At 39.0% G+C, this 25,809-nt stretch overlaps 1 protein-coding gene across 9 annotated transcripts in view; it reads left to right on the top strand.

The window, feature by feature from the left end:
- PTBP3 (polypyrimidine tract binding protein 3) overlaps window positions 1-25,809 on the top strand; it is a 116,950-nt gene that overhangs the window by 15,715 nt on the left and 75,426 nt on the right. For 4 of the 9 annotated variants that reach the window (XM_026456259.2, XM_023201833.3, XM_023201836.2 and 1 more), the window contains exon 2: window positions 21,393-21,477. In XM_026456259.2, coding sequence (XP_026312044.1) covers window positions 21,444-21,477 — 34 coding nt within the window. In that variant the 5' untranslated portion in view covers window positions 21,393-21,443. Of the gene's footprint in view, window positions 1-3,309; window positions 3,548-21,392; window positions 21,478-25,809 lie in introns of those variants that run through there. The other 5 variants (XM_023201823.2, XM_031934115.1, XM_023201826.2 and 2 more) reach the window with 3 other exon arrangements.

Below are 25,809 nucleotides of genomic sequence, written 5' to 3' on the forward strand. Positions count from 1 at the left end.
GCCCAGGCTGGAGAGCAGTGGTGTGATCTCAGCTCACTGCAACCTCTACCTCCCAGGTTCAAGTGATTTTTCTGCCCTTGCTTTCTGAGTAACTACGACTACAGGTATGTGCTACCATGCTCAGCTAATTTTTATATTTTTAGTCACGATAGGGTTTCACCATATTGGCCAAGCTGATCTTGAACTCCTGACCTCAAATGATCTGCCTACCTTGGCCTCCCAGAGTGCTGGAATTACAGGTGTGAGCCACTGCACCCAGCTTTCAGATTCTTTTATGTTGTCTTTAATTTCTTTCAGTGTTGGTCTGTTGTTTTCAGTGTACAGGTTTTGCACATGTATCCCATTTTTCTTGATAATGTAAATGGTGTTTTATTGTCAGTATATAGAAATACTTTGCATATTGATCTTGTATTTTGTGATAGTGCTATAAAAACTTACTAGTTTTTTTGGGTAAATTTCTTAGGATTTTTATCTTTTTTTAATTTTTATTTTATTTATTTATTTATTTTGAGACAGAGTCGCTCTGTCGCCCAGGCTGGAGTGCAGTGGCATGATCTCAGCTCACTGCAGGCTCCGCCTCCCGGGTTCACATCATTCTCCTGCCTCAGTCTCCCGAGTAGATGGGACTGCAGGCACCCGCCACCATGCCCAGCTAATTTTTTGTATTTTTAGTAGAGACGGGGTTTCACCGTGTTAGCCAGGATGGTCTCGATCTCCTGACATCGTGATCCGCCTGCCTCAGCCTCCCAAAGTGCTGGGATTACAGGCGTGAGCCACCGTGCCTGGCCAGGATTTTTTATGTACATGATCATGTCATCTGAGAATGTAGTTTTATTCTTTTCTAATCCGGGTGAGCTTTATTTCTTTTCTGATTTCTGTGTGTCTTTGCCTTACTGCTGCTCCTTAGGGGAAAGCAGTCAGTCTTTCTTAGCTGTAGGTTTTTCTTAGATGCCATTTTTTTAGGTTGAAACATTTCTTACTATTTCTTGTTTGCTGTTCTTTGGTAACATTAATGGGTGTTGGATTTGTGTTTTTCAGGGAATTTTTGTATTTCAACTAAGTTGTTAGGATTTATGGATGTAAAGTTGTTCATAATGAATTTTTTTTTTTTTTGAGACAGAGTCTAGCTCTGTCACCCGGGCTGGAGTGCAATGGTGCGATCTTGGCTCACTGCAACCTCCGCCTCCCGGGTTCAAGTGATTCTCCTGCTTCTCCCGAGTAGCTGGGATTATAGGCGCACACCACCATGCCTGGCTAATTTTTTTAGTAGAGACAATGTTTCACTGTGGTCAGGCTGGTCTCAAACTCCTGACCTCATGATCCGCCTGCCTTGGCCTCCCTAAGTGCTGGAATTACAGGCGCCACTATGCCCGGCCCATAATGTTTTCTTACTATCCTTTTAATGTTGTAGGATCTGTAGTAATTTTCATCTTTTCAGTACCGATATTCATAATTCATACTTTCTTTTTTTTCCTGATTGATATAGCTTTCAGTATTGTTGGTCTATTTGTTTTTTTTTTTTGTTTTTTTTTTGAGGCGGAGTCTCGCTCTGTCGCCCGGACTGGGATGCAGTGGCCAGATCTCAGCTCACTGCAAGCTCTGCCTCCCGGGTTTATGCCATTCTCCTGCCTCAGCCTCCGGAGTAGCTGGGACTACAGGTGCCCGCCACCTCGCCCGGCTAGTTTTTGTATTTTTAGTAGAGACGGGGTTTCACCGTGTTAGCCAGGATGGTCTCGATCTCCTGACCTCGTGATCCGCCCGTCTCGGCCTCCCAAAGTGCTGGGATTACAGGCTTGAGCCACCGCGCCCGGCTTGTTGGTCTATTTGAAAAGCAGCTTTTGGTTTTATTCATTTCCTGTGTTGGTTGACTCTTGAATTTCATCAGTTTTATTCTTTATATCCTTCTTTCTATTTACATTGAGTTTAATTTGCTTTTCTTGACTTGATGTCTTTCTTTTAGACAGAGTCTTGCTCTGTTGCCCGGGCTAGAGTGCAGTGGTACAATCATGGTGCACCTGGATCCTGGGCTCAAGTGATCCTCCCACCTCAGCCTCCCAAGTAGCTGGGACTACAGGCATGTACCATTGTGCCTCGCTAATTTTTTTTTCTTTTTCTTTTCTTTTCTTTTTATTTGGGCACGGAGTCTCACTATGTTACCCAGGCTGGAGTGCAGTGATGCAATCTTGTCTCACTGCAACCTCTGCCTCCTGGGTTTAAGCAATCCTCCCATCATGCCCAGCTAATGTTTTAAAAACATTTTTTGTAGAGATGGAGTTTTGTCATGTTACCCAGGCTGGTCTCGGACTCCTGGGTTCAAATTATCTTCCTGCCTTGGCCTCCCAAAGTGCTGGGATTACAGGTGTGAGCCACTGTTCCTGGCCTTTTTCTTTACTTTTTTTTGTTTGTTTGTTTTGAAATGATGTCTTGCTTTGTAGCCCAACCTGGAGTGCAGTGGCATGATCTCAGCTCACTGCAGCCTCCGCTTCCCGGGTTCAAGCAATTTTCCTTCCTCAGCCTCCCGAGTAGCTGGGATTATAGGTGCCTACCACCATGCGTGGCAAATTTTTGTCGTTTTTTCGTAGAGACAGGGTTTCTCCATGTTGGCCAAGGCTGGTCTTGAACTCCTAACCTCAAGTGATTCACCCGCCTCGGCCTCCCAAAGTGGTGGGATTATAGGTGTGAGCCACCACACCCGTCCCCTTCTTTTTTTTTTTTTCTTTTTTATTTTTTTGAGACGGAGTCTCATGCTGTCACCGAGGCTGGAGTGCAGCGGCACAGTCTCAGCTCACTGTAGCCTCCTTTTTCCAGGTTCAAGCTATTTTCCTGCCTCAGCCTCCCAAGTAGCCGGGATTATAGCCGTCTGCCACCACACCTGGCTAATTTTTGCATTTTTAGTAAAGACGGGGTTTCGCCATGTTGACCAGGCCAGTCTCGAACTCCTGACCTCAAGTGATCCACCCGCCTCAGCCTTCCAAAGTCCTGGGATTACAGGCGTGAACCACTGTGCCCAGCCTGATACCTTCTTTTTAAGCAGCTTAAAACAACATTTATTTGTTAGTATTAAGATTTGTTATCTGCCAGTGTCTGTGTATCAGGAATCTGGGCATGGCTTACTTGGGTTTTCTGGTTCTAGAACTTCTATAAAGTGTTGGTGGGTGCTGCAGTCGTCTTCCAGGAAGAATCCATGATTCATGCTCACTTGTGTGGTTGTTGGCAGGAGTCATCTCCTGGGCCTTTGAGATAAAGGCCTTACTGGAAGCCACACTCAATTTCTTGCCATTTGCTTCTCTCCTTAGGACAACTTGCTGCTTATAAATACGTAAAAAGAGAGCAAGAGAGTATGACGTAAAAGTCTTTTGAAACCTAATTTCAGAAGTGGCATCCCGTCATTTTTGCTGTATTCTGTTCAGTAGAAGCGAGTTTCTGGGTGCAACCTATATTTTAGGAGAGAGAATTACACTTGGACACAAATTTTTGAAGATGGGGATCTTTTGGCACCACCTTAGAAGTTCGCCTACCACACTTCAAGATAAACTGCATGATCTGGGTAATGCATATGCTTAACTTTACTAGATAGTTCCAGAGAACTCTCTATTAGTGTATGAAAGTTACCATTGTTACAATGTATTGGCAACAGTTGCTATTTTGACTAGAGATCTTTTTGAATGTAATAATTTAATGCTATAAATTTCCCTCTAAGCGTGGCTTTAGCGCTATCTCAGAATTTTTATCCTGTTTTCATTTTTATTCAGAAAAAATTAAATTCCAGGAAAGTAGAAGGAAGGAAATAGTGAGTCCCTTAGACTAAATGTACAAATTCCTTGAGAGACAAGGAACTATCAGATGACCACAACAACTGACATGAGTTGTAAAGTGTTCCCTTCTGTTTGAAATAATTTGTATAAGATTGGTATTATTTCTTTTAAAACTCTGATAGAATTCATCAGTGTAGCTATTTGTGAGTGTATTTTCCTTGTTGGAAGGTTTTAAATTATGAATTAAGTTTTTAAAACCATGTCATTCAGATGTTCTGTTTCGTTCTTTTTTAAAATAGTTTTTTATTTTTATTTTTTGAGACAGGATTTCACTCTGTCACCCAGGCTGAAGTGCAGTGGTGCTATCATAGCTCACTACAGCCTTGAACTGCTGGGCTCAAGTGATCCTCCTTCTCAGCCTCCTGAGTACAAATTTTCTGTTTCTTTAGCTGCATCCCACAACTTTTGATATGGCTGGCTTTAATTTTCACTTAGTTCAAAATATTTTCTGTTCTTCCTTGGGACTTCTCTTTTGGCCTATGATTTTTTATAAATGCGTTTAATTTATAAATATTTTGGTTTTCCAGATATCTTTTTGTTACTGATTTTTTTAAAGCTTACTACTTTGATCAGACAGGATGCTTTGTATCATTTCGATCCCTTTATGTATCCATAGGTTGGTTTTATGTCAAACATATGGTTTGTCTTTATGAATGTTCTGTGTACGCTTGAATGTGTAGTCTAATTTTGTTGGGTGTAGTGCCTTTTAAATGTCAGTGGGACAGACTGGTTGAAATTCAGGTTTTTTGTATCTTTACTGATTTTTTATTCTGCTAATTAAAGAGAAGAGAAATACTGAAATTTCTATCTGCAATTGTGGATTTGTGTATTTCTTTTTGTAGTTCTGTGTTTCTTTTTGTTAGTTTTGTTTTGTTTTTTGTTTCGTTTGAGACAGGGTCTCGCTGTCTAGCGCAGGCTCTTCTAGGCTTAAGGGATCCTCCTGCCTCTGCCTCCTAAGTAGCTGGGACTGAAAGTACATACCACTGTGTCTGGTTAATTTTTAAATTTTTTTTTTTTTTTTTTTTTGAGACAGAGTCTCGCTTTGTCACCCAGGCTGGAGTGCAGTGGCCGGATCTCAGCTCGCTGCAAGCTCCGCCTCCCGGGTTTAGGCCATTCTCCTGCCTCAGCCTCCCAAGTAGCTGGGACTACAGGCGCCCACCACCTCACCCCGCTAGTTTTTTGTATTTTTTTTAGTAGAGACGGGGTTTCACCGTGTTAGCCAGGATGGTCTCGATCTCCTGACCTCGTGATCCGCCCGTCTTGGCCTCCCAAAGTGCTGGGATTACAGGCTTGAGCCACTGCGTCCGGCCAATTTTTAGATTTTTGTAGAGACGAGTCCTTGTTTTGTTGTGCAGGCTGATCTCAAACTTCTGGGCTCAAGCGAACCTCCCACTTTGGCCTCCCAAAGTGCTGGGATTACAGGCATGAGCTACTGCACCCAGCTGTTCTGTCAGTTTTTGCTTTATGTATTTTGAAGTTCAGTTACTAGATGCATTCACGTTTAGGAGTGTTATATCTTGGTGAGTTGACCTTTTGTCTCTTTGCGAAATATACATTTTTATCTCTAGTAATAGTTCCTATCCTGAAGTGTACTTTGTCTAATGTTAATGTAGCCATTCCAGCTGTCTTATGGTTGGTATTTGTGTGATATACATTTCTCCCACTGTATCCTTGGGAGATTGGTCCAGAACTTCCCAAGGACCCTGAAATCTGTGGACGCTGAATGAAGTCTTTTATATAAAATAGAGCAGTATTTGCATATAACTTACAGCACATCCTGCTGTATACTTTAAATCACTTCTGGGTTACTTAAAATGCCTAATACAGTGTCTACACATAACCTCATTTGTGTGGATTCATTCAAGGTAGTATTTGGCACATGGCAAACTCAACTTTTGCTTTTTGTCACTTTGTGGAACTTTTTTTTCCCCAAATGTTTTCCGTCTTCATTTGGTTCATCCATGGATGAAGAAGTAATCGATATGGAGAACTGGCTGTATTTTTTTCCTATTCCTTGTCTTTTAATCTATCTGTGTTTAAGATAGGTTAAAGAGCAGATGAGCCAAAGATAACAAATGGCAAGATGGTGGACTTAAATCTACTTAAGAGGATTAACTTCCAAAAGACTGGCTTCGCTTTCTCTTTGCTCACTCTGATAAAAGTGAGCTGCCATATTATAAGTTATCTTACGGACAGGCCCGTGTACAAACTGAATCCTGCCAGCAACCACTTGAGTAAGTGTGGAAGTGGATCCTTCATTTGTTCTGTTAAGCCTTGAGATGATTCTGGTCTGTGACAGACTCTCCAGAGGACCTAGCTAAGCCATGTCCAGGTTTCTGACTTCCACAAATTAAGTTACAAAATATTTGTTTTCTCTAGCTGCTAAATTTTGGAGTAATTAGTTATGCAGGCATGGATAAACAGTACAGCTGCCTACTCACAATGGTGAATAAATATTGAAGAAATGAATATAAAAATAACTTATTAGGCTGGGTGTAGTGGCACACACCAGTAGTCCCAGTGCCTTGGTAGGTTGAGGTGGGAGGATTATTTGAGCCCATGAGAGGAGGTTACAGTGAGTTGTGATTGCATCACTGCAGTCCAGCCTGGGTGACAGAGCGAGACCCTGTCTCTTAAAAGAGAAAAAGTCTTATTAATGTCAAGTAAGGTTATATAAGTGCAAGTATTTTTTCGTTGTAAATTACTATGGGTATGACTTTGTTACTTTGTTATATGATCATGTTATCTTTATCTGATAGCTTACCATAGTGTGTACATACCACATATATACTTTGATTTTCCTTTTCCTTTTTTTTTTTCCTTTCAGACAGTGTTTTGCTGTTACCCAGGCTGGAGTGCAGTGGCACAATCTCAGCTCACTGCAGCCTTGATCTCCTGAGCTCAAGCAGTCCTCCCACTTCAGCCTCCTGAGTAGCTGGGAATACAGGCAGGCACCACCATACCTGGCTAATTTTTGTATATTTTGTAGAGACAGGGTTTCACCATGTTGCTTGGGCTGGCTTCCAACTTCTGGACTCAAGCAGTCTGCCCACCTTGGCCTCCCAAAGTTCTGGGATTACATGCATGAGCCACTGTGCCCGGCCTTTTTCTTTTTAACGGTTTATGTTTTCTTAGTGTACTAATGTGGTGAATTTCATTGACTTATTATTTTTTTAAAAACTTTATTTTAATATAAAATTACAGAAAGATTATAAGAGTACAAAGAACTTGTATATCCTTTACCCAGTTCATATTTGCCCCATTTGTCGTTTATCATTTCTCCCAATTGTCTTACTGTTTCCCCTTCTGTATATAGTGTTTCTATAGATGTAAATGCACACACACACGTTCTTTTTTTTTTTTTTTTTAAAACAAGGTCTCATTCGTGCAGTGGTATGAACACAGATCACAGCAGCCTAGATCTCCTGGGCTCAAGTGATCCTCTTGTCTCAGTCCTTGAATAGCTGGGACCACAGGCGTGTACCACCAGGCCCAGTGAGTCATCGTCGTCGTTGTTTTTTATTGATACAGGGTCTCACTATGTTGCCCAGCCTGGTCTCAAACTCCTGGCCTTAAGTGATCCTCCTGCCTTGGCCTCCCCACTTTGTTTTGTATCTTAATCACTTGGTTAAGGTGATTTTCTGCCAGTCTTTTCCATTGTAAAGTTACCAATTTTCTTTTCGTAATCAATAATTTGTTGGAAGATGCTTTGAGACTCTAGTTTATTCTTTAACCCCTAAATTTTTCTGAGTGTATTACCTATAAATAATTTCCTGTACATTGCTGTGATACAGTTATCAAAATCAGGAAATTAATCTGAAATAGATCCTGAGTCTTTTTGTTTTATTATATTGACTCTTTTTTTCTTTTTAAAATAGAGATGTGGGATTTCGCCATGTTGCCCAGGCTGAAGTGCAGTGGCTACTCACAGGCACGATCATAGAGCACTGCAGCCTCCAGTGTCCTGGGTTCAGATGATCCTCTTGCCTCAGCCTCCCATGTAGCTGAGACTACAGGCATGCTCCACCACACCTGGCTAATTAAAAAAAATATTTTTTCAGAGATGAGGTTTTGCTCTTGTCCAGGCTGGTCTCAGACTCCTGGGCTTAAGCTATCCTTCTGCCTCAGCCTCCCAAGTTGCTGGGATTACAGGCCTGAGACACTTTGCCTGGCTAGCAAATCTGTTTTAGAATACAGTTGTCCCTCAGTATCTGGGGGGGGCCAAAATCCATGCATACCCAAGTTCTCTGGTTAGCTCTGTATCGGTGAAGTCTGCCTGCATGTATAAAAAGTCAGCCTTCATGTAACTGGGTTTTGCATCCTGGGAATACTGTATTTTTGATCCTCATTTGGACTCGGGCAGTTCAAATCCATGTTGTTCAGGATCAACTGTATTTCCATATAACTTAGCACACTTCCTCCTGAAAACTTTAAGTCATCTCTAGGTTATTTATAATACGATTTAAATGGTATGTAAATAGTTGCTATGCTGTATTGTTTAGGGAGTAATGACAAAAAAAGTCTGTACATGTTTATGTTGGTGCAGTTTTTTTCCAGATATTTTCAATCTGTGATTGTTTGAATCCACAGATGTGGAACCCATGGATATGATGGGCCGATCGTATATTAAAAAAAAACAAAAACAAAAACAAAAACATTTCCACCATAACTGCAACTACCCTGGCCCCTAATCCAGATTATCATCACAGCTTCCAAACCAGAGTCCTTCCCTCTTTGTCTTGTTGAAGACTGTTCTTAACACAGCAGCCAGAGTGATCCTTTAAAAAAGCAAATTGATCTGTTCACTCCTGTTCAGAACTCTCTTTCCCTCTTTTTGCTAAGAGTAAGATTCTTTAGAACGGGCGTTAAGGCCCTGCATCATGTGACATACCTTCTCTGTAATCCCTTTACTTCTCCCCTTGCTCATTCTCTTTCAGCCATAATTGCCTCATTACTGTTTTTCCAGAGCATGCAAGGCATTTTGTTTCCTCTACCTACAACATTCTTCCCTCAGATACCTACATTGCTTACTCCTTACTTCTTGTAAGACCTTGCTTAAATGCCTTTTTCTCTTAAGTTGTACCTTGCTGTCCTATTTGAAATTGAAATTCTTTTCACCTCTGGCACTCCTGACGTTTTCTCTCCTACTTTTTAAGAAGCACTTAAGACTTTAAGACATAATACATAATTTACTTTCTTTGATAATAATTTGTTTCTTTGTGCAAGACTGTAAGCTTCATTAAGGTAAGGGCAGGGATTTTCGTTTGTCCCCTAATCTTCCCCAGTGGTTAAAAGCCTGGCACATAGCTGGTGGCTCAGTAAATATTTATTGAATTTGTTGAATGAATAAATATTATTGCTTACACATTTATGCGTACTGAATTCAATAGATATGGGTTATAGCTATATGATAGGAACTGAATAAATATTCAAATGAATGGCATTTTGATTGGATGTCATGAATTAGAAGGCTTTTTGGAGGAATTACTTGCAGTCATTAAAGAAAGTATTTCAACGTGCTGCCTTCAAAAAAAGTGTTGATATTTTGTTGCTAAGCTGTCCATATAAAATGAAGGCAGTCAGAATCATTTTATTGAAACTGTGTCCAAACAGAGTAGTTTTTAAACATTTGCCACAGCTGCTCATTGAAATAATTTCCTCTACCTTTAACTATCTTTTTTATTCCCACTGCCCTAGAATCTCAACAGTGGCAGCCTTGGAATGGAAAATGTCACAAATGAACAATTTGGTAACTATTCTTTAGAGAATGTTGAGGGATAATCACACTCAGTAGATGAAAGGTGTTGATGGGGCCACAGTGTATATGAGGGTATGATCTCAACCAAAAGGGTCAGTAGAGTTACCAATAGCAAATGTCTTTGGGTTTAGATGTGTTTAGAGTTACAGGCGGCTATGGAAGGGTGAATGTTTAAATGTTTAAATGCTAAATGTTTAAAACAAAGCCCTTGGAGTTTCATGTAGTGCCACACAATGAATCCGAACCCCCTATTGAATATTCTGTTCATTCCTTTATAGTTCTTACTCAGTTTTTTTTTTTTTTCTTTGAGACGGAGTCTCGCTCTGTGGCCCAGGCTGGAGTGCAGTGGCACGATCTCGGCTCACTGCATCCTCCACCTCCCTGGTTCAAGCAATTCCCCTGCCTCAGCTACTCAAGTAGCTGGGATTACAGGCACCTACCACCATACCCAGCTAATTTTTTGTATTTTTAGTAGAGACAGGGTTTCACCATGTTGGCCAGACTGGTCTCAAACTCCTGACCTCAGGCAATCCACCCGCCTCGGCCTCCCAAAAGTGCTGAAACTACAGGAGTGAGCTACCACACCCGGCCTATTACTTTTTAAAAAAAAAAGTTTTGAACATCGATTATATATGAAACATTGTAGTAGGTTCTGTAGAGGAGTATATAAAGGGAGGTAAGCAGGAGACCATAATCAATAAGTGCATATAATATCGTGAGACTCCGTATAAATATCACTTTTATTTCTGTTTCTGGAAAAACTTAGAGCAGAACCAATGTGAGTTTTCTGTCCTGGGAAGTGTTCACACAGCGTCACTAGACTATCTGCTGGAAAAAGGTCCGACTTGGGTATTTCAGTATTTAAGATTCCATTAATTAAAAAAAAAAAAGCTCTAGGATTCTGGAAAATTATGAAATAGTTTTTTGATAGCCTCTTTTGTGTAGTCATGTAGTGTCTTGATAGATTTAAACAAATATATTTTCTTGAATTTCATATGCATTTTAGGTATCATATAAAGTTTAATCATGAATTAATGGTTTATTTTCAGAATCATCTATACATGTTACTTCAATGGCTTTACTTTAATGCTAAATAAAACCAATTCCTATCAAATTTGATGATGAAACACTTATTTGTGTTGTTTAATTACAGTATTTCTTTGCTTTGTTCGCCCCGTGAATTATGCATCAACAGGCGAGAGCTTCAGTAATTGATACTTGAGCCAGTAAAGCTGATTGGTGTGTTGACTTAGCCAGAGAGCTGACAAGCCCACAGAGCAACCGCTGGACTTATGTAAATTTGCTGTGTGTTTCTAAGGAAACTGTCCTTAGAAACACACAGTGTTGTTTGCAACCAGCACCTGCCCTGCCACTCCCCCATGTCTTCACATTTGGCTTGTTCAGGCCTTCTTTTGTGTATGTTAATTTGTTTACCTGTGGTACAGTCTTTTTTCTTTTGGTCGTCTGCATTCACTTGTCCAAGTTTTCCTTCCTTTTAAAAATGTCTCCATTCTGCTTGGTTATCTTCCATTCTTCCCTTAAACCGTATCTGTTATCATAGCAGTCAAACCTTATGGAAAATTGCTTTTGAGACACTTAGGGTATGAATATTAAGTATAATTTTGAGAAATACTTTTCATTTTATATTGAAGTAGTCTGTAATTAAATGCAGTGATTTCAGGAGAAAGAATTTATGTCTAGGAAAGAAAAGTTTTGTTTTGTTTTTTTAAAATAAAAGGAGTAAGTTTAACGTTGCAGTGGCTCAAGCCTATAATTCCAACACTTTGGGAAGCCTAGACAGGAGGATCACTTGAGCCCAGGAGTTTGAGACCAGCCTGGGCAACAAAGTGAGACCACATCCCTACAAAAAATAAAAAATAAAAAAATAGCTGGGCATGGTGGTGCATGCCTCTAGTCCTAGCTACTCAGAAGACCAAGGCAGGAGGATTGCTTGAGCCCTGATTATGCCACTGTACTCCATCCTGGGTGATGGAACAATACCCTGTCTCAAAAAAAGGGAATGTTTAAAGCGGGGCTTCCCTGGGCCACATTGGAAGAATTGTCTTATGCCACACATAAAATACACTAACACTGACGATAGCGGATGAGCTAATAACAAAAACACCAAAAAATCTCCTAATGTTTTAAGAAAGTTTATGAATTTGCGTTGGGAGGCACTCAAAGCCATCCTGTGCTGCATGTGGCCCTTGGGCTGCATGTTGGACAAGGTTGGTTTAAAGAAATAATACAGAACTAATAACTCTGTTTATCTCATCTTTTACAATGTTTTACAAAGTAATATGACTCTTGGGATTTAGGTTTTATAATATCCAAAAAGCCTTTGTTTTCTGTAATTTGAAAATGAGTTCTTGCGGAAAAACTTGGCTAGAAAATTGTGGTTGTCAGAATTATTTTATGATTAATTTTCAAATATAAGTTTCTTTTGTTCTCTTTGTCTTTTGTTTGTCATATTCTGAAATTATTAGGGGGAGAAAGTTACCAGCTTTTAAAAGTGTCATAATTACTTGAGAAACGTCTTGTTTATTTTTTATAAAGAATGATAAAACATTTCCAGGAATGAAACTTGATGATCTTATTTATCTTTTTTATTTTTTATTTTGAGACAGGGTCTCCCTTTGTCACCCAGGCCAGAGTGCAGTGGCATGATCTTGGCTCACTGAACCTCGACCTCCTGACTCAATCCATCCTCTCACCTCAGCCCCCCGAGTAGCTGGGACTAAGGTGTGTGGTACCATGCCTGGCTAATTTTTTTGTGTTTTTGGTAGAGATGGGATCTCATTCTGTTGCCCAGGCTGGTCTTGAACTCCTGAGCTCAAGTGATCCCCCCAACTTGGCCTCCCAACGTACTGGGATTACAGGCATGAGCCACCCCGCCTGGCAAATATCTTATATTTTAATTGCTCTTGATGTGTAATAAGACAATAAAAATCAGTATTCCAACACTTCAGTTGATACCAGGGTTCCCTTTATGTGTTATTTTAGGCGTGTTTTATTCTTTTCAAAAAGCTCTTCCTATTATCATTGAAATAGAATTGAAGTAGAATTATCAAATGTAATTGTTTATTTTGAAGACTTTGCAACTTTCACCATATCCTTATAAATAGAGTTTATATTTTGAATGTGACAGTTGAGATGTTGCATTAATTTAAGAAATTCAAATTTGCCCAGCACTTTGGGAGGCCAAGGTGGGTGGATCACCTGAGGTCAGGAGTTTGAGACCAGCCTGACCAACATGGCAAAACCCCGTCTCTACTAAAAATATAAAAATTAGCTGGGCGTGGTGGTGTGTGCCTGTAATCCCAGCTACTCGGGAGGCTGAGGCAGGAGAATCACTTGAACCCGGGAAGCAGAGGTTGCAGTGAACCCTGTAGCGCCACTGTACTCCATCCTGGGTGACAGAGCAAGACTCACTTGTCTCAAAAGAAAAAAAAAAAAACAAATTTAAATTAATTTTCTGGTTTTTCTATACTTGAATATTTGATCACATTTTGAGACTACTGTTTTTCTTTACAGATGGAAGTCCAATGGTAATTCAAAGGTTAAGAATAGTTTTTTTGTTTTTTGTTTTTTTTGGCCCAGGCACAGTGGTTTAGGCCTCTAATCCCAGCACTTTGGAAGGTCGAGGCGGGCAAATAGCTTGATCCCAGGAGACCAGCTTGGGCAACATGGTGAAACCCCATCTCTACAAAAAAATACAAAAATTAGCTAGGCATGGTGGCGTGCATATGTGGTCCCTGCTACTCAGGAGGCTGAGGTGGGAGGATCGCTTGAGCCTGGGAGATTGAGGTTGCAGTGAGCTGTGCACCGCACTTCAGCCTGGGTGACAGAGTGAGACTTTGTCTCAAAAAAAAAAAGTGTAAGAAATATTAAGCAAATTAATAATTTTGTTATATTTATTTAAGCATGTGAAGAATTAGGCCAACTGTGATGTTTTGAGACAAGGTCCACGCAAGACTGCCCTTACATCTGACACCAGTTGCAAGTGTAGGGGATTCCCGAAGCTACCCACAGGTTCAATAATTTGCTAGAAAGACTCACGGAAGTCACTGAAAGCACTTATACTCCCAGCATAGTTTGCTACAGGGAAAGGACACAGATGAAAATCAAGCCTAGGGAAGAAATGCCTAAGGCAGGGTCCTGGGAAGTACCGTGGTCCCCACTCCACGGACACATTACTTCCCCAGCATCAGTGTGTGACAGTAGGCATGGAGTATTATCAACCAGGGAAACTCACTGGATCCTTGGTGTTTACAGTTTTTGTTGGAACACTATTATGTAGGCCTAAATAATTTATTGTTCACGAGGCTGATTTCAGTCTAGTTTCCAGCCCCTTCAGGTGTGACCCAAAGCTCCTACCCTAAATCACATTATCCATCTTTCTGGCATGGTTGTTCCTTACCCTATGACTGTCTGGTGACCCAAGGCCGCCAGGCAGAAACAAACAAACAAACAAACAAACAAAAAACAGTCCTCAGGCATGATATTTCAAGGACTTAGAGATTACCTCCAAGAAGGAAAGGGCAAAAGCCACACCTTTCTTTGGGCAAGGTAAGTTTTTTACTACACAAACTGTGGGCCATATTAAAATGAGGCAGTCATTTGCTAATTTTAACAGTATTTGAAAGACTCCTGTAGAAATAAAAATGCTTCTTAGTCGTCATTTGTAGTGCAGTAGTAACTTGAAGTTACCCTACATTTTGCTATAGGAATTTGAGGTTTCTTGTAGTTTTACCTTTTCTTCAAAAAACAAAAGTTGTCTGTTTCACTTCCGAATATTCTGAAAAAAATGCTATATTGAAGATTTACTGATATAAATTATGTAATAATAGACAAAACACTATAATTTAAAATAGGGGAATAGTTAAGGATGTTATTATAAAATTATAATAATCTACTAAAAATAATTGTGATGCAACCTGGGTAAAATTGCAAGAGTCTACAAAAAAATAAAAATAAACGATCAATCAGTAGAGGAAAATATAATAAAAAATTTTTTTCTGTCTACAAAAATTAAAAAATCAGCTAGGCAAAGCGATACATGCCTCTAGTCCTAGATACATGGGAGGTTAAGGTGTGAGGATTGCTTGACCTGGAAGGTTGAGGCTGCAGTGAGCTATGATCATCCCACTGCAGTCCAGCCTGAGCGACAGGGCGAGACTCTGTCTCACAAAATAAGTAAATGAATAGTGACAGACTAACAACATGGAGAAAGCTTATCAGCTAAAAGGATAATAAAGCAGAGCATAGATTCATATTATAACTTGGTAAAATACATATTAAGATAAATGACTTATCAAAATGAAATATGATCCAGCTATTTCATATTCATGGATATATTCTGAGATAACTGGATAAGTAGGCAAAGATGCTTAAATAAGGTGGTTACAGTGAAAATTTTTGCTTTTTTTTCTCTAAACAAATCTCATCACAGTGTTCTACAGGAAAAATTCAAATGCATAGGCAGATACATGCTTTATTCTTTTTCTCAAAGGTTAACCATAAGTGAGACTTTAATAAATGTCCTGTACAATTTTATACAAAGAAGGTATGGACTCTGGTACTAAAAATGGATACTTTTTTTTTCCCCCTCTCGAGACAGTCTGACTCTGTTGCCCAGGCTGTAGTGCAGTGGTGTAATCTCGGCTCACTGCAACCTCCGCCTTCTGGGTTCAAGTGATTCTTGTGCCTCAGCCTTCTGAGTAGTGGAGATTACAGTCATGCAACACCATACCTGGCTAATTTTTGTATTTTTAGTAGAGATGGGGTTTCACTGTGTTGGTTAGGCTGGTCTCAAACTCCCGACCTCAGGTGATCCACCTGCCTTGGCCTCCCAAAGTGCTGAGATTACAGGCATGAGCCACTGTGCCCAGCCTGTAGTATTGATTGGTTGATTGAGACAGAGTCTTGCTCTGTTGCCCAGGCTGGAGGGTAGTGGTGTGATCTTGGCTTAGTGCAACCTCTGCTTCCCAGGTTCAAGTGATACTCCTGCCTCAGCCTCCCCAGTAGCTGGGACTACAGGTGCACACCACCACACCTGGCTAATTTTTGTATTTTTAGTAGAGATGGGATTTCACCATATTGGTCAGGCTGGTCTTGATCTGCCCGCCTCAGCCTCCCAAAGTGCTGGGATTACAGGCATGAGCCACTGCACCCAGCCTGTAGTATTTATTTTTTAGCTGCCCATGTGATTGTATTGAGTAGCCAAGGCAGAGGGCTGTTAATCTTGTACCTGATACTCTGCTATAGGCTAGAATAATATAGTATAAAGGCACAAATAGACCTCAAGGTAAAACTGAGAACTTTGTGTATATATTTGACAAAATTATGATATTGATAATTATAAATATAGGAATAATATATTATGTGAACTGAACTAAAATTCTAGAACCATACACATTTTAATGTTGAAAGATGGTAAAAATTAAGTTGAACCTTTTCACTTGGGATAGAAAAATTCTTAAGGATTGGTGCCATTTTATCTGTGACTAGTAGATAGGATTGGATATGTAGCAAAGGGATAGTGCTTGAAGCAGGAGAATGGCATAAAAAGATGCAGAATAAGTATGATTTATTTGGAGAAAATTACATGACAGGGGAGTGTTATTGTGAGAAAGAGATCCAGATTAGAGAGAGCGTTTCATTGCCATCACAGGCGTTTAGACTTGATTCAGTAACCAATGGAATAATTTCACATTAATGGTTGATTGGAGATTTATTTGGTAGGAAACTAGGTAACAGTTTATTGAATGAGATAAAAATAGAAAAAAATATGAGTAACTTACTTCCCTGTCAAATTGAAACTGAAATGGCATGTGTGCATTAAGAAGAATATAGTCAGGCCATGCGTGGTGGCTCACGCCTGTAGTCCTAGCACTTTAGAAGGCCGAGGTGGGCAGATCACTTGAGGTCAGGAGTTCGAGACCAGCCTGACCAACACAGTGAAACCCCGTCTCTACTAAAAATACAAAAATTATCTGGGTGTTGTGGTAGACATCTGTAATCCTAGCTGCTCAGGAGGCTGAGGCATGAGAATCATTGGAACCCAAGAGGCGGAGGTTGCAGTGAGCTAAGATTGTGTCACTGTACTCCAGCCTGGGTGACAGAGCAAGACCTTGTCTCAAAAAAAAAAAAAAAAAAGAAGACTATAGTCAGCTTTTGGGATTCTTAGCCCTTATCTGGGGCCTGTGTTAACAGTTTAACACCTCCTCTAGGTGCCTTTCTGGTAATCTCAAGTGTTTCTAAGAAAGTGCTTTCCTGTACATTTCTTCTTACTAGTTTTTTTATGTCAAAAATATGAAAAGAGTTGGTTCCTCACAGCAGGTAACTTGTTTGGATGGTAGAAAGGTGTTTGTGCTTTTGACTTCTCAAATGTTTGACTTTCAAGATACTGCCTTTTCTTTTTTCTCACCAATTTTTCCTTTAACTCTTTTGTTAGATTTCTTATTTGCCTTTCCCTTGAGCTGTTGTATCCCTTTATAGTTTTGTTTTAGAGAGGGTATTAGGTCAATTTTTTCTTTTTCATTTTACAAAAAGCTATTTGCTGTCAATTGAAATTTGTGTAGTTTCTGGTGTATGTTATCTATCTTTTGTAATGTTTCTTTCTTTTCTTTTTGTTCTGCTTATCTTTGAAGGGATGCCTTCTGGACCACTGTTGTACAGAGGCACGGTATTGAGAATGATCTGTGTCAGCGGGCTGTGGCAGAGTTGAACACAGGTGTTAGTGATGACTGTTCTAAGACAGCAAGACTCTCAAGCCAGTAGGAATCCCTTGGCTCAGAATGAAGTACCTGTTATCCTATATTTTATTTTTTAATTTTAATTTTATTAAACTTTTCAAACAATTAGAAATGCATGGCAAGTGGTAAAGATACTACAGAAAGGTCCTGTGTGCCCCTCACAAAGTTTCCTCCAGTGTTCACATCTTATGTAATTATAGTACACCATCAAAACAGGAGCATTGGTATTGGCACAGTGCCTGTATATAGTTCTATTTGATTTTATTGCATATGTAGATTCACATAACTACCATCACAGTCAAGATATAGAACTAATCCATCACCATAAAGATCTCCTTATGGTGCCGTATATAATCATACCTACCACCTCCGCCCAACCATCTTTACCTCCTGGCAACCGCTAATCTGTTTTCCATCTCTATGATTTTTGTCATTTTGAGAATACTGTAGGTGAAATCGTAGAGCATATTATCTTTTGAGGTTGCTACGCGTATGTTTAGTTTTTTTTTTTTAAGAAAACACCAAACTACTTTCCAGAATGTCTGTAGCATTTTACATTGCTCCCAGCAATGAATGAGAGATCCATTTTTTCCACATCCTGGTCTGCGTTTGATATTGTAACTTTTTATTTTAGCTGTTCTGATAGTTAAGTGGTAATATCATGGTCTTAATTTTTCCTTGAAGTGGCTTTTGATTTGCATTTCCTTAATGACTAATTAGGTTGAGCATCTTTTCATGTACTTACTGGCCTTCTTTGGAGAAATACCTTTTCAAATCCAATGGGTTGTCTTTTTTTATTGTTGCGATTAAGGGTTCTTAGGTGTTCTAGGTACCAGTTTCTTGTGAGATACGTGATTTGCAAATACTTTCTTCCATTCTCCGTGTTGTATTTTTATTCTCTCAATGATGTTCTTTGAAATACAAAAGTTGTTGTATTTGACAAAGTTCAGTTCAGTTTATTTTTTGTCATTTGTGCTTTTGCTTTTGATAATCCTTTTTTTTTTTAATTTTTATTTAAAAGATATGGGGGGGGGTCTCCCTGTGTTTCCCAGGTTGGTCTTGAACTCTTGACCTTAAGTGATCCTCCCTCCTTTTCTTCCCAAAGTGCTGGGAGTACAGGTGTGAGCCACTGTGCCCAGCTTTTTGTACCCTATATAAATGCAACAATATAGCATGTATTCTTTGTGACTGACTTTTTTTTTTTTTCTCTTTGAGACGGAGTCTCGCTTCGTCGTCCAGGCTGCAGTGCATTGGCATGATCTCGGCTCATTGCAACTTGTGCCTTCCGGGTTCATGCCATTCTCCTGCCTCAGCCTCCTGAGTAGCTGGGACTACAGGCGCCCGCCACCAGGCCCGGCTAATTTTTTGTATTTTTAGTGGAGACGGGGTTTCACCATGTTAGACAGGATGGTCTTGATCTCCTGACCTTGTGATCTGCCCACCTCAGCCTCCCAAAATGCTGGGATTACAGGTGTGAGCCACCACACCCGGCCGTGACTGACTTTTTAGGTTTGTGAGATTTGTTTATGTTATGTGGAGCTGTAGTTCATTCTTGTTGTATAGTCATTGCATGCATTTACAAACATTTACTCAGCTATTCCACAGTTGATGGCATTTAGTTGTTTCCAGTTTGACGAGTACAAATAATGCTGCTGAAGACAATCTGACATGTCTAGGTGCATACAAGCAGGCGATATCTTGGGGTTTATGCATCGGAGTAGACTATATAGGGATCCTAGCATATTCATATATTTGGCTTTAGTAGATTGGATCAGGCAGTTTTCCAAATGGTACCAGTTTACACTCCCACTAAGTTATACTTAGCTCCCATGTAAGAGTTTTTGTTACTCCACATTATTACTAACATCATATTGTCAGTCTTTTTAATATTATAGTATTTCATGGTGGTTTTAACTTGCATTTCCCTGATGACCAGTGAGGATGCGGTCAAATATCTTATGTTTGATTGGATATGGTATTAGTCATTTATATGTGGTTTAAGAAAACATTTATTTCTTATTCACTTAACAATGGTGGTAGCTGTTACGGAGCTATACTTGTTATTCTGAGAATCAGGCTGAAAGAGTACCTCCTATCTGAGATATGCTCTTATTTCAGAGGGAAAGAGAAAAAACTGGCAGAAATGACTGATATCTTTGAAATTACTGTTTGGATTAAGTATAGGTCATGTCCATTCATGTTCCATTGCCCAAAGGATATTACAAAATTGTGTTCATTGTCAGTGGGGGAGGGAGTTATACTCCTCCCAGTGGAGGCATTGCAAGTCACATGACCATGGTCGGGGGTGAATAATTCTTGTTCAGGAAAAGGAGAGGGTACAAATACTCTGGAACGGTAACATAGTCCACCACTTTGTGAGATGGCTGTTCAAGTCTCTTGTCATTTTTTGGTTATCTTGGCTTTTTCTTACTGAATTCTAGTGTTTTGTTTTTCCTTTTATCTTTTTCTTATTACGTTCTGGATATAAACCCTTTGTTGGTTTTATGTATTGCAGATATCTTCTTATTCCATGACTTGTCTATTTATTCTCCTAATGATGTCTTTTGTTAAATAAAATTGTTAATTTTAATATTATCTAGCTTGTCAGTATTTTTGCTTTATACTTGTGCTTTTTGTTATTCTTGAAAAAATACATTACTGCAAATCTCTGAAGAGCTAAAGTGACCACCCTCAAGTGGTTTTTAAGATTATATTAACTTGATGTATAGATAGAAACATACTGATGCTATCTCATATGTGTGGAAGATACATCTGTTAGTAATGCATTTAACCAAATTCCTCATATAAAAATCATGTTGAGTAAGTTTTAATTTTTGCTATTAATACATTTAAAGCTGCGAAAATGTATCTTTCTGTATCTGCAGATAGCCAGCAAACCACAAAATCTGTTAATTATCATATGTAACCTGATAATATCTACATCTCAGCTATTATTAGGAAGACCTGTGCTTTAAGTGAGGCCTTAATCTTGGTTTTTCTGGGAGTTGAGATTTTCAGTTTTCTTTTATCCTGCTTACTTAATCCCTTCTTCTTGTTCCGGGATGTTACTATAAATTTCTGGTGAAATATCCAAAGGGAGTAATTTCTGGATGTTTAATACAGGACTTGTGTAAATAATTGTATTTCTATTATGTAGATACATTGGTGGTTTGTCTTTCTTCAGCAAAGGCTGAAGTTGTTCCCTACAGAAGTGGCAGCTACACTTAAATATATGGTGTAGCACTTACTGTTCTAATATTTGTAGGATTGTTTGGGGATTATTTTTATTATCCAGTGGATCAAAACACTTGTTCTTAAAAATTGACCAAGCTAAACCGATAGTACTATTTAAAACAGGTTGGTTTTAACTTTGTACACAGTATTTATTGTCCTTCCTAAAAGTAATCTTGTAAATGTTGGTGATAGATCTTACGTTACAATGAAAAGACTTCTCTGACTTACTTTTTAGTGTTGCCAGTTCGGTTTTGGAAGTTGATCAAAACTCTTACCTGAAAAAAAGAGTAAATTACTTAAACAGTTTTTTAAGAAGTAGTCTGTATTAAAGATCATTTTGAGGATTAAAGTTATTGATTATAAAGAATTTGGCCAATATGGAAATGAATTATATTTTCTTCTTAAAAAAATACATTGGTATTGAAAAGTCAGGATTCTTAGGGAGGACTGTACAAACTATTTGGATATAAATGTATGCTACAAAAACAATGTCATAATGCAACCCCCTAAATATGGTGTGGCAGTTTCAGATGTTACATTTTGGAAACCAGGGTTTGGTTAGAAAGAATTTCAAGATTATGCCCCCATTTCTGTGGTGGCAGTTGTGTTTTTTAAATAACTAACAATATAGTTGTGGATTTGCAGTAATTTTTTCTTGCTATGCAGTTCATTTCCAACCTTTTGATTTTGTAATTCTTGAGGAGTTCCCCCTTTGATGTCTTCGTACAAAGATGAAGTAATATTATTAGCTTTTAATACTTTTAGTAGTAAATATGGACCATTATCTAAAACTTGGTTTATTAACCAAACATTGGTTTTGCTTTTCAGCGGGGATCTGATGAGCTTCTTTCTTCTGGCATCATTAACGGACCTTTTACCATGAATAGTTCTACTCCTTCTGCAGGTGTGTATGGTGAGTTTTTTTTTTTTTTTAATGTTTTCTTTCCATGGGTTTCAAAGTTTTTTTACAGTATTCTTATTTTGCTTATCTTATGTTGAAGTGCCACTGCTTATAACAGACTCTAAAATTTGTTTCAGTAAAGTACTATATACTGTTTACATAGATGAGATCACTAGTTATACCTCTGAAATTTTAAGGATTCGTTTGGATCTAATTTGATGATTCTTTTTTTGATTGATGTTCTTTGTGTTACATAATTTTGATAAAAAGACTGTCAATATGTTGGTGACCCAGAACTGTTGAGTGAAAGAGCTAGATATAAAACTTGTGTTGAGGTTGGGCATGGTGGCTCACACCTGTAATCCCCAGCACTTTGGGGGGCCAAGGCTGGCTGATCACCTGAGGTTGGGAGTTCAAGACCAGCCCGGCCAACATGGCGAAGCCCTGTCTCTACTAAAAATACAAAACTTAGCTGGGCGTGGTGGCAGGAACCTGTAATCCCAGCTACTCAGGAGGCTGAGGCAGGGAGGATTGCTTGAACCTGGGAAGTGGAGGTTGCAGGGAGCCGAGATGTGCCATTGCACTCAGCCTCTAGGGGACAGAGTGAGACTCCGTCTCAAAAACAAAAAGCAAAAAACAATTGTTTTGAGTGATGATGGACTTGGAATAGAAGTATTAAAGTATAAGACAATACGTTCTAAAAATTGAAGTAATTTACCTACCATAAGGTACCACATGATTTAAAAATAAATGTTCTTGAAATGTAGTGGCTGTAAAGTGAATTGAAGGAGTGCAGTACTGGAAAGAGAGTGAGCAGCGAAGAGGCTATTGCTGTAATCCTAATAAAGGATGGTAACTGGCACTGTGGCAATGGTAGTGTGATGAAGAAAACTGAATAACTTATAGAAGATAAAATTGATAGTAATTGATGATTAATTGAATGTTTGAATAAGGGATTTCATCATTGATTTCCAGGTTTTGGATGTGGACTTGGATTATTGGATAGATGAATGGTAATGAATGGTTGTGCCATTCATTTCTATTCATATGTAGGAAGAACAGAGTTGGACAACACAGCAGGTTCAGATTTGTATATATTGAGTTTGAGGTTCCTGTTGAACACTCAAATGGAAATGACAGATAGGCAGTGGGTTCCTGGTTTCAGCATCATGAAAGAAATTTGGTAGTATCATACACAGTTGACAACTGAAGCCACGGGCATGGAGAGTTTCAGAGAAGGGAGGGTTTCTTTATCCAGATGTTTTTGGAGTTGCAGGGAGTTAGGGATGAATGGACCTCCCTTTCCAGATCAGGAATTTATATGGTGCTTGGGACCATGGGAACGTAGATGTTCAGGAAAGTGAACAAGTATAGAGATAGAATGAAAAGAACTAGATCTACTAAGCTCATTCTAGCTTATTTTAATATAACTGTTAATAATAATTCTTTTTAAAAATGAAGGCGTTAAAGCATACAGGATAGTAGAACAATTATATGAAATTGTGACAGCCTCAGGCAAACTAGGACTTAACAGTCATTCTATTTAGGTGTTGTTATTAAAATTAACATCTGATTCTGTCACCTAACACTAAAATTCTGTTTAGGTGTTGTTTTAAAAAATTCTCTTAGCTTAATGTGGACATGTCTTTTTCCATGTGAACTTTAAATTTCATCTAGTTCAGTGGCGTCCAATCTTTTAGCTTCCCTGAGCCACATTGAAAGAAGAATTCTCTTGGGCCACACATAAAATAATGCTAACATTAACGATAGCCGATGAGCTAAAAAAAATCACAAAACAATCTTACAACGTTTTAAGAAAGTTTACGAATTTGTGTTAGGCCACATTCAAAGCTGTCCTGGGCTGCATGCTGTGCACAGGCTGCATGTTGGACAAGCTTGATCTGGTTCTAAAACAAAGAATCCTTCTTCCCAAACCTTTATCTACAGTATCTTAGGGATTCTGATAAGAATTATGTTAGAGTTATATGTTAATGTGAAATGTCGATCATTTTGTGGTATTATCTTTCTGTTTAGGAATGTGACCTATGGTTCAGTGTTTTTAGGTTCTATTTTATGTCCATTGACAATTTTGAAAAAGTTCCACACTTTTCCATAGAAATCATATACTTTTCTTTTAAAATGTAATCTTAGGAATTAATGACAGATTGTTTATTGTGTTCCCCAATGCTATTCTTTCATTTTTTTTTCCCCAACAGATCCTCAATTTTTGTCTGGCACATTGTTACCCAGATGAAACTACTACTTTTCTGTTCTTCCTTATAGCTAGATGTGGTCATGTAATTAAGTCCTGACAAGGTATAAGTGGAAGTGTAGTATGAAATTTTCAGGGCATCTCTGCATGGGTACACTGTTTTTCCTTTTTTCCCCTCCAATCTTATTGCCTGTGGGTGTTCCTGCTTCTTAGATGATGATGGGAATGACAGGCATCTGTAACAGAGACACCTAGAGCCTGATAACTTTGTCACCATTCCAGATCTGGAATTCCTACATTTAGACTTTTCATGTGAGCAAGAGATTAACTTCTTCTTTTTTCTCTTTTGAGACTGAGTCTTGCTCTGTCTCGCCCAGGCTGGAGTGCAGTGGTGCAGTGTCTGCTTACACTAACCACCGTTTCCTGGTTTCAAGAGGTTGTCCTGACTCGGCCTCCGAATACCTGGGATTATAGGCGCCTGCCACCATGCTGGACTAATTTTTGTGTTTTTAGTAGAGACAGGGTTTCACTATGTTGGCCAGGTTGGTCTCGAACTCCTGACCTCGAGTAATCCACCCGCCTTGGCTTCCCAAAGTGCTGGGATTACAGGCATGAGCCTGAGATTAACTTCTTAAGTAACTATTACTTCAAATGTTATATACAACTAAACGTAATTTAGTATTTTTGCTGTTATTGAGTGGGAATTTTTCTTTCCTATTTTCATTTTTAACGGGATACTGGAGTACAGAGAAGACCTGTTGATTTTTGAATATTTATTTTGTGTCTACTAACTTTAAAATGTCTTAGTAATTTTTTATTAGTTTTTGAATTTTGCAGTTATTCAATGATGTGTCTTCAAATAAAGATAATTTCAAATATATAAAAAAATGGATTATTTTGTTAACTTGTTATATATTCAGTGGAACCTCCGTAAATGAGTTGAATAATAGTGGTAATTGTGATTATCTTTGTCTTGTTTTTAATTGCAGTGGAGGTGACTTTATTATTTAATCTTTTAACATGATGTTTGCGGTTGGGTTTTTTTGTTTTGGTTTGTTTTTCAAACAGGGTCTTGGTCTGTTGCCTAGCCTGGAGTCCAGTGTCCCAAACATGGCTCACTGTAGCCTCAACCTCCTGGGTTCAGGCAGTCCTCTCACCTCAGCCTCTCAAGTAGCTGGGACTACAGGCGTGTGCCACCACACCCAGCTAATTTTTTATTTTCTGTAGAGACGGGGCCTTACTATGTTGCCCATAGGCTGATCTCAAACTCCTGGGATCAATCAGTCCTCCTTCCTCGGCCTCCTAAAGTGCTGGGATTACAGGCATGAGCCACTGTACCTTGCCGGGTTTTGATGATAATCCTTCTTCATACTTTAATCATTTTCTTCTTTTTCTATTTTACTTAGTTTTTATTATCGATCGCTATAAATGTTACCATCATCTTTTGTGCTTCTGTTTTTTGTAAGATTTGGTCTCCATTCATTTTTTGATGTAGTGAAATACAATTTCCTGATGTTGACCCATTCTTGCATGCCTGGAATAAACCAACTTGGTCATGGGGTATTATTTCGATATGCTATGTTCAGATGCAGGTTAGATGGCTAATAGAACTGTAACACAAACCTAAAAATACAGATTTAAGTTTATTTCTAAGTTCTTCTGAAGTCTGGGTAAGTAGTTACGGGCTCGCTTAGTTTCTTGAATTGTGTTGGGGACCAGACTTTTTCTCTTTTGTTGTTCTTTTATCCTCAACATGACTACCTTCTCAAGATCTAAAATAGTACTCTCTCTCCATCGTACCCACAGGAAGGGTAACAAGGACAGTTGAAGCTGAACTTTTTCATCCATCTTAGACCGTAATGATGAAAATTACACTCTAAGGGTGAGAGATGAGAAGTGGAGGCTGAGTCCCTTATAGGGACAAGACCGAGAAGTTGCACTTTTTTCTCATTCTGTTAGCTAGAACTTCGTCACTTGACACATCAGCTTCAAGGGGGCGAGGGTGAAGGGTCTAGGAAATTAGTCTTTATTCTGGTGTTTCCTGTCTAATCATAATTGAGGGAGTTCTATAACTTTACAAGGGAAGGAGAATAGAGATATTGAAGGGGACACTCTCACATATACGTGCAACC

Source organism: Piliocolobus tephrosceles, chromosome 14, assembly GCF_002776525.5.
Source record: "Piliocolobus tephrosceles isolate RC106 chromosome 14, ASM277652v3, whole genome shotgun sequence".
Lineage (NCBI taxonomy): Eukaryota > Metazoa > Chordata > Mammalia > Primates > Cercopithecidae > Piliocolobus > Piliocolobus tephrosceles.